Raw genomic sequence first — 12,321 nt, forward strand, 5'->3', positions numbered from 1 at the left:
CAAAGAGTTAGCCATAGAGGACTAACAGGAGTAATGCACAAGGCTGAACACAAACAGAAGGTGAACATCTGCCTATGCGCAACACCTTGCACCTCCTGCTCTGCCGCTTATGAAAATTGGGACGTATATGGAGGGTTTGTGTCTATAAAGGAATGTATGGAGTTAAGAGGCCAGGTGATCTAGGAAATCACATGCCTGTTAGAGACTGAAATGGAGGCTGTAACTCAGGAACAGATAAATCAGGGGCATGCTCAACCTTTAGTCAGAACACAGGTTCCCCCCAAACCCTCCAGAGTTTATGTACATGTACACTGATAAGACTTTGCATTGCTTCTCACAGCCCACCCCAAGGTGGGGGTCTAGCAGAGAAATGGGGAGCAAACAACTCCTGCTCAACCTTACTTGATCCTTCCGTGGGCCACCAAAGGCCCCTTCTGGAAGAGGTTCTACCTTGGAGGGCTGCAAAGAGGTTTTGGAGTAGGGGAGGGTGGATTAGTTGAGTTGTTTGATCCTGCCTTAATCTTTTGCTGTCCTAGGGAGCCAAAACTTCAGATTAATGACTGAAATGGAGAGCCATACAAACTGGAGCAGAGCAGGAACGTTATCATCAAACATAATAGTCTACAGTCTGGGGTACTTCTGTGCAATGTATTGATTGTCTCACCACTCCTAGAAGGTAGATTGAGGTAGATTTGGTGTGGGGTTGGGGTAGCCAGCACCAGACTGGAAGGAGGGTCTCAGCAGTTCCAGGCCCCATGGCAGCCCCTCCAAGTCCTGCTCTCACCTTTGCCCTCCCTTCAGTTCTGCCACCCGTGCTATTAACCCCATTTTAAAGATGGGGAAATGAGGCACAGAGGCCCAAGGTCACATAGGAAGTCTGTGGCAGAGCAGGGAAATTGCATCCTCCACCTCCAAAGTCCCAGGCTGGTGCCCTGGCCACGTCCAAACCCAGATTCTGTTTGTTTCCTGTCCCAGTGAATGGTTATCTATAGGTGGTCCTATAATTCAGCCAGAGTCTCAGAACCAATCTTGAGCAGCTGATTGATGGCTGATGTCAATGGGGCTACTGTAAGGCCCAATTTATCTCCCTTTGATTTGCTTTGAGGCGGCTCCAGCTTCCAAGGGCCACTCCTGAGTGAGGATTTGCAGCTCACTAGCATTCTCTAGATTCAAAGGAGGCAAGTCTGCAATACCGTTAACTTGGGGGAAATGACTGTCCTGTGTATTTAGAGTCAGGATGAGCCATTACTGGCAACACATTAGGAGTCGGAGCTTTTGGACCTCCAACAATTCAGCAGATGTTTCTAGGTCAAACAAGTTTCCTTGTGAGAGAAAATTAACCATCATTTTGGATTGTTTGGGCTGAAGTTCTTACTGAGCAGAAGGCAACGGAATTAATCTGGTGAGTTAACAGCAAACTATGGAAACAGTGTTTGAGAGACTATATTTTACCTCTAAAACAAAAAGGTTAATTTCCCAGCTCATGTTGCACTGAATTAGTATATTATGCAAATTAAAGCAGTGATGTAAACTGTGTCGCTTCTACTCTCGCACTGTGCACAGCAGATGAAGCTGTGATAATTACCCTCTTTGGGTCGAAGTTGTCTTTCACAGAGAAAGAATCCACTGTACAACTTTGAGCCAGGCAGTGTTCAATACCGGAGAGGAGTGTTGCCAGGAAGACATACCGTGCATATTTCATTCTGGAAGACAAAAGCAAACATGAAGGGTTTCATACGGATGCAGATTCACAAATCTGAAGAAGGTTTTCGATCGAAGGCCAAAAAACAATCCAGATAGCATTTGAAATATACCAACTTCTGGGAGAGCAGAGCCAATGGTCGTCTTTTAATTTAAACAGCTGATTGGTTTCTACCTTTGTGTGGTTAATAGTACTACCAACCACGTTCTTATCAATTGCATTTTGGGTGGGGATGAGGACAACCATGAATCTCACTTTTATCAGCAAATTGTGAGTTTTCTACCTCTATTAAGATATTCACTAAGATGGAAACAACGGAAGTTATTAAGTGTAAGGTCAAGTTTAAAGTAAAATGCCTGCTTCTGCATCCAAAGCTGGGAAAGCTAGTGCTATTAATAGAGATTACAGACTTTACATTTTTAAACTTGTTTCCTTTCAAGTTCCTCTAAGTACAGTATTGAATAAATACTTCTTTAAGAAACCTGGTCAAGTTAAAATGCCTAAAACAAGTCTGATTAGCACATCAGAGCACCTACAACCATTTTTGGTTTGCTAAATTAGTATTTTGCTTGCCACAAATACTGGCATTTATTCCAGCTATATTTTATTGATATGAATCTAACTGGAAAATGGATAGAGTTGATCACATTTTCTGCTTTTCCATTAACATTTTGTTTTGATGAAAGTGTTCCAGTGAGCTCTAGTGAAGCCTCATTTGTCAGAATTAAATTGATTTCAAGTATTTACTATCATTGATCCCTGGGACATCTTTATGTCCAGTAGGGTTATTACTTTTCATATGAGATTCTCACAACCTAACCAAATGTTTTCTAGTGGCTTATTAAACATGAAATGCATTTAACTTTTATACTAATCCCTCTCGTCACCTCACATCTGAGACAATATTCAAATGCTGGATTACTGACCTGCCTTTAGAATATTACCACAAATTTGCCAAAGTAATCCCCATCTGCATTAACCGCTTAGCATATCCCAACTCACCCACACATCCGCATTAAACTTAAATGCTCACAGGAAAAAAAAGTCTTTAGTGATTATCCTTTTATTATTATTACAACTTTTTGCAGGATATTCAACCCTTATATTCTGTTCTCACATCAAACAGTGAGTCATTAGATCTTTTAAAGTTCATAATCTTATCCCTGTGGAGCCTAAGCTTCCATAGAATCATAGAATATCAGGGTTGGAAGGGACCTCAGGCGCTCATCTAGTCCAACCCTCTTCTCAAAGCAGGACCAACCCCCAACTAAATCATCCAGATGGTCCCAAAGACATGCACAGTTAACTATTTTCCAGCTCAAGTTACACCTAGACTAACATATCAGCAAATGCTACTTGCCGCTTTCTGAGGAATATTTCATATAAGATGCCAAGTACAGTAGGCTGAAACGCGTGGCAGGAGAAGCTGTTTCCTGAGCTGCTAACCTGCTTCTTTATTGAGAGAGACCTACCTGCTGGGATATTGTAGCTGGAGCCCTTCGAGCTTACTCCAAGCCAGTTCCTTACTCAGTGGTCAGCTGGGGAGTGTTGTGTGAACTGCCATCTGGCTGCCTTTAAATAATGACTCTGCAAAGTCACTAATTGGTTATTTTGCTGGTGTGCCTGAATAAGACCCTTAATCTTGGATAATCCATTATGTAAAAACCAAGTGTAATCCTCACAGTGGTGTGTCTGCCTGCTTCACTAATACCAACCCAGCTTTTCCATAATGGAAAAAGAAGGCCAGAGGGCTAATAGGTCTGGTAAAGCAAGAGTGAGGACACCTCTGTCACATTCCACTGCCTGCCTCTTTAACGTGTGTTGGGGGGCGGGGGCGGGACATGGACAGTTAGTTAATTGGAAACTCATGCATCAGCAGACATGCCAATATGCCCATGCCCCCAGTTATAGTCACTCACTCACCTGGGGTGAATATAATATCACTAATTTTTCCAATAGATGTGATGTGTCATCAGCTAAGACCCAAAACGCCGAGTATAAAAATGAGGACTTTCCCCAGGAGACTCACCATGTCTGTGTCCAAGTCCTCGAGTCCCCCAGTTTACCTCCACATGGAAAAACCCCAAACACGCACTATTCCCAGGTTGTCGCACCAAGACCCCAGTGCATTTGCAATGGAGCCAATTCCACCTCTCTTTTCTCCTCGCTCCGTGTCCCTATTAAAAGCTTTCACCTGTTGGCGCTATGCTTCACAGCAACTCAAACTAAGATTAAGTCAGAAGATGCTTGAAAAAAAATGATTTGTACCATTTGTGTCCTCCTCAGCCTTATTCTCTCTTGCAGCCTCTTGCAATTGCCACCTGTGTATCATCGGTGACCTGCTGTTTCCCATAAGTGGATGCTGATTTCAAGTGGAGGATATTACACCCTTCCATGGGTCAGCGCTGATGTGGGCCTCTCTGCATTTTCATGGGCTGCTGCAGAGATGAGCTTTTCAGGGGTTTGGAGCTGTGGGGGAGGGAGCTTTGGCTTTGGTAGTTTGTTAGCGGCACCTAGAGCAATGGACAGGTGCCCCTTTATGTACTGAAGTAAAGAGAACAAGCCTGTGGACCTTCCCTAGCTGTATATTGCAACTGCGGATGTCTGGCCTCGAGGTCTGTGCCCAGTACTGCACAATTATGCAGGGGGTACAACTGCAGCCCTTGCTCCTTTGAGCACAAAGATTGCTTTCTCCCCGCACCCTCGCTGCTGCAAGGCACCTTGAGGTGCCAGGGAACACACGGGGGTACAGCCCTTTGCAGCCTTCCCAGCCAGTAGAGCGACCGACTGCAGAGACGAGGGCACAGTTTACCTCCGAAGCCATGATTCAATGAGCTGCATGTGGTGGCATTCTGCTGTGCCTTGCTGCAGGACAGCTCATCCCAGAGCTCTCCCTGGAGGAAAGGCAGGTGCCTCTGCAGTCTTTGTCCTGTTTCCACAGAGCTCTGCACGCACTGGTAACAAGTCGCTTGGGAGAGATGGTGGCACTTAAACACTGACCCACATTAGAGAGTTTGGGGGAGTACAACGGATCCCAGAGCTCCACAGAGGCCAGTGGGAGGACTGCCTACTTCAACCTCTTAGGGTCCCTCAATGCTACAGTCCTGCCTCCCCTCTGCACCCTTCACAGGGCTTTTGCCCATGGGGCACGACAAAGGAGCAGCCTCTGGATGTGGGGTGCACAGATACTAGTTGTGCCCAGCTGCTGTGTAAAATTCCTGTGCCTGCCACACCATCTCCATATGCATCGAAGCAGAGACCAGGCATTCAGTGCCCCTTCATTGGGGCATGTTCTTCAGTAGGCAAAGTGGTCTAATGGAAAATGCATTAGACTAGGAGTCAGAAGTTCTGGCTCTGACACAGATGTGCTAGGTAACCTTGGGCAAGCTCCTTCCCTTCCACGCTTGCATTTCCCTTCTTGCCCTTTGTAATCGCTGTTGGGCAGCGACTACCTTACTGATTGTACAGCACCTCCCACAGCGAGCACCCCGTGACCCCACCTTATTCGGGACCTTAAAGGCACCACTTTAATTCAAGCACTGTTCTAAACCTTCGCCTGTTTTCTAGAAAAAGACCAAATGGTTGTTCTCCGAGCTAATCCTTCAGCCATTATGCTTAGGGACAAATCCCTGCTCCCAGGTATTTGGTCAGCTTCCTGGGGATGTGAAACATTTATATGTAGTGGAAAGGAAACGTTGTCAATAAGTGTCCATATATATACACCTCTACCTTGATATAACGCTGTCCTCGGGAGCCAAAAAATCTTACCATGTTATAAGCGTTATGTCGAACTTGCTTTGATCCACCAGAGTGCGTAGCGTGCTCCCCCCCTCCCCAAGCACTGCTTTACTGCGTTCTATCCAAATTCGTGTTATATTGGGTCATGTTATATCGTGGTAGAGGTGTGTGTATATATATATGTGGTAACATGGGGCTTCTTAAAAAAAGGCTTTTAATCAATTGGAGCAGTTAACTGTTCTTTGCAACACAAAGGTATTATGTAACCAGAATGTTATTTAGCAATAAAAGGACAGACACCTGAAACAAATGCACAACCCAATAATTATGTTTTCTTCTAATACAAATAAAGTGGCTATTTAAGGACAAGTGGGTCTGGAGTATTTTCTGTAAATTAGAAGCATCTGTAAAGAAAGTACCACTTAGGCTGTTTTCCACCCGAACCGATTAGTATAGGTCCCTGCCAGACACTGGTGACACGTGAAGCCATACTTATGTGACATGTAATCCCATTGGATTTAGAGACATGCTACTAATAGCTAATTACAATACAAGCTTTTGGTCTGTTGCAGTAACATCTGTCACTGCACTGTGTACACTTTGCAGCAAGGACATGTGTTTTGTTGGTATATTGTCTTCCAACCACATCAAGGTGGTTCAGAAAAAGAAAGGAATCCAGAAAAGTGTCAAAATAAATGTTTCTAACTCACCAATGCGCCAACCACTGCTGTCCAGTTTAATCCTGAATAGGATCAGTACAAAAGAGTCCCAGGAAAAGGAGCTGAATGAAGGACGTGACTGCAGAACCCAGAGCATGTGGGGCCAGGGGCGAGGGGGCTAACGTAGACCCCTGCATATGCCTTTATCAGAACAAGTGTTAGATAAACTGCTCTAGGATTTACTGGGATTGTTCTGCCTGCTCAGATTTAGCAGCATGTACTAGGTCAGCAGTGGAAGGCACAGTATGGGGTCCCTAAATCAGCTCCTCTGTCAGGCACTGAACTCCCTTCCCCCCCTCCCGCCCCCACCAGCCCCCTGGCTAGCCATCAGGTGGTGCATTTGTTTGCACGGGTCTGTGAAACCAACTCAATATAGGAGCATTTTGAATTGCCCTTGACAAAAAATGTGGCGGTTATTGTACATTGGGATGAGAGGATTTCCTTCCTCAGCTTTAGCTTATCTAGATCTAATTCATATTCTTAAAGAGACTGGAATAAAGGCTGCAGTTAAGACACCAGGCCTGGGCATCAGGAGACCTGGGGTCTATGCCATGGCCTGACCCATTGGAACGATGTTCCACTCCCCCCACAAAACTTATGGTGCTCACCCACTGTGAAGTGCTTGGTGATCATGGGATGAGGAGCGCTGAAGATTTTGCTTATAGCTCACTTACTCCATTTTCCCAGTGAAAGAAGTGATGGAATTAACACAAACAGTAAGTCATTAGAAAGTTGTTCACATTTGGTTTGTGCAAAGGATTCGTGGACTTGTTAGGCCTTCAGATGAAGCGTATCTAGTTCACTGCCCTGGCACTCGCAAGGAGACATTCAAAACATTACAGTTGTAATTACATGCACTGAAATGCTTCTCCGTCCCCAATAAATGACTGTAGCTCTTGCAAAGTGCCCTGAGTGACAGTGCTGAAGGCTAAATCCCGGTGTGTGCCTGAAGACCAGATATGGCTTGAAGAGAGGCAATGCCAGTTTCTTAGCTGTAACCTACCAACGTGTCCTTGTGCAGAGACAGTGTCTCTGTATAACACATCCATTCTGCTATGGCTTCTCTGCCAAGACTAGGGTGACCACATGTCTCGATTTTATAGGGACAGTCCCGATATTTGGGTCTTTGTCTTATATAGGTGCCTATTACCGCCCACCCCATGTCCCGATTTTTCATAGTTGCTCTCTGGTCACCCTAGCCAAGACTGCCAATTACCATGGTGCAGTGGATGTCTGGTTACCAGGACCTGGACCTCAACCACCGGTTCACTTCCTCCCTGCCATATAACAGCTAAGGAAGGACTTCCAAGCCAGACTGCCCTGCCCTAGTCTTGAAGCAGTGATGTAAAAGGTTCCACAGCCCATAACCCCTCCTCTGCCCTACCTCATCCCCTCACATTTACGTGTTAATGAGTCCAGCGGCAGTTAGACCCATACACCCAAGGTCAAGATCGGACACTGTAAAGCCACTGTACAGGTGAGTTCTAGGTGCAAGGATGTTTCGCACCCTAGGTGAAACTTCCACCTTGCACCCTCCCCCCCCCTCGCGCCCCTGCCCTGAGGCACCCCCCCCGCGGCAGCTCCCCCGCTCCGCCCTGAGGCACCCCCTTTGTGGCAGCTCCTCCCCTCTGCCCTGAGGCACCCCCCTTGCAGCAGCTCCCCACCCCCACTCTCTACCCTGAGGCACCCTCCTCACCCCAGCTCACCCCTGCCCCGCCTCCTCCCCGAGCATGCCGTCGCTGCTTCACGTCTGCCTCCCGGGCTTGTGGCGCCTAAGCTGATTGGTGCTGCAAACCTGGGAGGCGGGAGAAGTGAAGCAGCTCACCCCGCTCCACCTCCTCCCTGAGCACGCCGTCGCTGCTTCACTTCTCCCACCTCCCAGGCTTGCGGCACCAATCAGCTTAGGCATCGCAAGCCTGGGAGGTGGGAGAAATGAAGCAGTCACGGCGTGCTCGGGGAGGAGGTGGGCAGGGGTGAGCTGGGGCGGGGAATTCCCCTGTGTGCCGCCCCTCCCCCCTTACTTGCTGCAGGCGGCCCTCCCCGCGCTCCCCTTCCCCAGCTCCCTCCACCTAAATGCCGGCGGCGACCGGGGCGGCCGAAGATCCGGCCACTACGGTCGCTGCCGAAGAAAATGGTGCTGCTCCCCCAAATGGTTGCACCGGCCCTGGGTCTGTCATTTGCTTTTTCTGATAAGTCGTTACTGCTTTTGAAACCTGCAAACAGTTCCAGTGGTGTAAAAGACATATTTAAGGATAAACAACACGAAGTCAACAGTGCCAATTGCAAGCTGAGGAACAGGCCAGAGAGCACAATACAGCTGCTTGCTGTGCTTCAGTTTAGCCTCCTTTTCCTGTCTCCATTGTTGTTACAGGCAGGTATATACTTTGCATTTCAAAAGCCCATTTTTTAAACTTCAAAGCAACTGCTGCAACTTGTTCCTTATTTGGAGGAGAAATTTAACCTGCTGGCAATGAGCAGAGTGCAGAGCACTTCAGTGGTTCTTTGAGTCTACTCAGTGTTAAATTAAGGCCTGGAGTAAAATTGATTCAAAATCTTGGAAGAAGCTAAAGAAAATTAACCCACCACGAATACAATGAAAAAATTACCATCATACAGAAAGTGGCTAAAAACAGACTGAGTAAAGAACTTTATGTACATTTGAAGTCATAAGGACCAGGTATTGTCCTTCTGCTAAGACAAATGAACCTACGACTTGAGCTCAGACATAGACAATGCTCCTGTTTGTGGTTCTGGGACAGGTGGATTGATTTAAAATCAGAGAAAGTTAAGGCACAAAATTTAATTTGAATTTAAAATTAGCAAGCAGGAAACCTTGATTTAAAGCTTGTTTTGCTTTTGTATTTTTTATTTTCAAAAAGAAACGTTGATTTTCGCTGGTTGGTAACCATTAAAACCTATTGATTTGTAACTAAATATAGCCTTCACACTACATTTGGTCATTTTTGCTAACCTGGCAGATATAGCATATCTACAGCTATTAAAGCAATTATATAGCTTATCTTACATTTATTCATAATTTTAATTTTTACATCATCATGTTAAAACTGGTGAACAATGCATTTCATATTTACTAGAGGATTAAATATTTATTTGTTATTTGTGTCAAGCTCTATTTGTATGGAAACTTGGAATTCAACACAAATGCTCTAAAACAGCATTAATTTTTTGGGGGGAGAGATTTGGTTACTTAAATAAAACTAATTTAAAAGTGCTGAGTCCATAAGAAAAGTTTATCAAAACATGTTTTGCATTTTGTTCTTTAAAAGCAGAATCTATAGTTAGTGAATCAAAGTTTCTGGTCATAATTGTAGGACTATTAGATCTTATCCTCTCACACCAATTTAATTCATAGAGCGGAATAAGACAACAAAATTTCCTCATATTTCAGCTCCTCAGCAGTTCCTTAACTTTGAGTGAGATAGTCATTGAACGAATCGAGTTGAATAAACTAAAAAGAAGAAAATTTTCCCTCTGCACCTGCAGAAGAGGCTTCTGCTTTCAAAAAGCTGGTTTAGCACTTCAACTATTTCCAGTTTCTGCTGCTATACCAATGACTTGCAGCAGTTCAGTGGTTTGTTTTTTTAAAAAAATACAGCAGGAAACATACTGCTTAAAATCATTAAATGAACAAAAAAATAGATTATAGTAAGTTTAAAATTGACAACCTCTGTTAGGGCCTAAACAGGTTTATTAAAAAGAAAAATGTATTTAATTTAAGCTAAAAAAAAAAAGAAATCAACTTTTTTTTTGTTATTGACCCAGTTCTGGAAAATAAAATAAAATGAAGTCTCCCAAGTCATTTTTGCAGGTAGTTTCCACCCCAATCCCTCCATTTCCCTTATTTGAGGAAATGAAAAATGGTCAAAAGAACCCTCGAACTCCTTCGTATATATGCACATAAGAAAATGACCAGCACCAATCAGTGCATCACTTTAATCAACCCTACAATTCCAAATAGGAGTTATCTGACTTCAGAAGATCCAGATCTTCCAGACTCCACCACAAATTCCACCCTCATGTTCATTTAAAGTCTGTCTACACTGCAACTAAAAACCCATAGCTGGCCCATGCTGGATGACTTGGGCTCACGGGGCTCGGGCTAAGGGTCTGTTTAATATTGTGCAGGCATTTAGGCTCAGGCTGGAGCCCAGGATTTAGGACCCTGTGAGGTTGGAGGGTCCCAGAGCTCGGGCTGCAGTCCAAGCCCAAACATCTACACCACAATTAAACAGTCCTTTAGCCTGAGCCCTATGAGCCTGAGTCAGCTGGCATGGGCCAGCCATGGGTGTCTAACTGCAATGTAGACATACCCTCAGAGTCTGTGATAGTCAAGGGATGGCTCTCCTCTGCTGGTCTGCTCCAATCCAGAGAGACTACTCTACTGCTACTGGCCTGATCAGGGCTTACTGCAGAATCAGCTCTGCTGCTGTTGGTCGAGTCCTCTCCTACACAGTTACTCTGCAGAGGGCACAGAGAGTCCAGGGGAGAAAACACAGAGCAAAATAGGATTGTTTGAGTCTCTCTTCCTTAGGAAACAACTCCTGGTCTCTAGAACAGAGCGCTTCTCACCTCCTGTTGAGCTAGAGTTTCATCACCAAGCCAATGTCCACTACATGAGAACTCAGGGTGTCTCACCCACTCAAGGACATGTCCTGACAATTCTTATAGCCCCTGCTGAGTCCAGAAGTCAAAATATATTGTCATTTACACACACAAATTCCAACAAAAGCAACCAAACTCAGGAGGTTGAAGTATAGGTAAGCATTGCACCATAATTCATGTAGATTTAGCTGGACAATGCTGGCTTTTCACCTTCTCCCCTAACCAGATAGCTCTGTCTCTGTACATCTTCTGCCCCTAGGGTTAAAGTACTAAATTTTTTAATATGCAGAAAATGGAGAACTTAGCACTTCCAATTTACTGAGAACAGATGAAAAGAATTGTCAGACACTGCCTTGAAGGAGAAGTTTCCAAAAAACCAGAGATCACACTGCCATGGCAAGTGTCATTAAATTCTGGATATGCTATGTATAACTTGTTTTATTCACACAAACACCCCTCCTGGAACAAGGGGTTTCATACAGCATGCAGGCAGTCCTTTCGTTCAGGTTTTTTTTTTTAAATGGACTCCAGAAACTGAGGCAATGATTACATGAGAATCTCATTTTAAGCCTTGGGATGGACAGTGCTGCGTACTCTGGTGTAACAGATCAGAGCATTAAATTCTCTTCATTTGCCACATGGAGCCTTCAAAATGTATTATGTGTGGGCCATGTAGCAAAGAAAGCCTGAGACATAAGCCCTTGTATCAGAGGCCTGATGTGAGGTTTGAGGCCTGAACTAAAGTAGTGGTCAAGCCCTCCTAATATAAAACAAAGTTAGCATGAGACAGGCTGTGAGCAGGCTCACAGAATCTGGCAAGAACAGGGCCGGTATTGCAAAAACACACACATTCTTGAGAAGTGCTGGGCACAGGACACTCGCATCAACACATTTCAGAAGGGTGGTACCAGAACACCCTGATACCAAGATGGTACAAACACATTCCTCAGAGATAACAAGGACACAGTAGCTTCTCTTAAAGATAAGGTCAGGATGACAGTGCGATGGATAGAGAGGTTTTGATCGAACCAACATGTACAAGGTATGGGTGGTAACAACCCACGTCCGGGGTGCAGTAACTAACCACATCCGAGGGACGATACATAACTTGTTTGTATCGATGTATAAAAGGGATGCTCAGAGGGAGTGTCTCTGACCAGCCTAGGGGGCAGTGGAAAGTCCCACCACTGACTGAGCTGCATCCATTGTCACGGGCACACATGTGCTAGTGTAACAATAGACATTGATCCAGGGAGCTAGGACCGTGCTTCATCAGCAAGAAACCTGGTTGAGCACCTTTGCTACTGACGGGTCTTGTGGTCTCATTGGGTGGTTCAGTCGAGGTCTGCTGTGCCATCTATCTGTGCAGAGCTGGGACAGCACACAGAGAAAACACACGCAGCCAATGTCTGACGACAGGCCATATGTTCAATGTGCTTGAGGCTTTGTTTATATATTTTGTGGTTAGTTGCTTTTCTGTTCATGGAACTTTAGGAGTTAGTCGTCTTTCATACAGGAGTAAAGCCACAGGCAAAGCAT

At 45.1% G+C, this 12,321-nt stretch overlaps 1 protein-coding gene across 2 annotated transcripts in view; it reads right to left on the reverse strand.

The window, feature by feature from the left end:
- SLC26A1 (solute carrier family 26 member 1) overlaps positions 1-12,321 on the reverse strand; it is a 104,624-nt gene that overhangs the window by 79,656 nt on the left and 12,647 nt on the right. The window contains exons 1-2 of one of the 2 annotated variants that reach the window (XM_050943094.1): positions 4,024-4,140; positions 1,586-1,703 (exon numbers count right to left, since the gene is read on the reverse strand). In XM_050943094.1, the coding sequence (XP_050799051.1) occupies positions 1,586-1,703; positions 4,024-4,055 (150 nt within the window). In that variant the 5' untranslated portion in view covers positions 4,056-4,140. Of the gene's footprint in view, positions 1-1,585; positions 1,704-4,023; positions 4,141-12,321 lie in introns of those variants that run through there. The other variant, XM_050943095.1, reaches the window with a different exon arrangement.

This window comes from Gopherus flavomarginatus, chromosome 3, assembly GCF_025201925.1.
Source record: "Gopherus flavomarginatus isolate rGopFla2 chromosome 3, rGopFla2.mat.asm, whole genome shotgun sequence".
NCBI classification, from domain to species: Eukaryota; Metazoa; Chordata; order Testudines; family Testudinidae; genus Gopherus; species Gopherus flavomarginatus.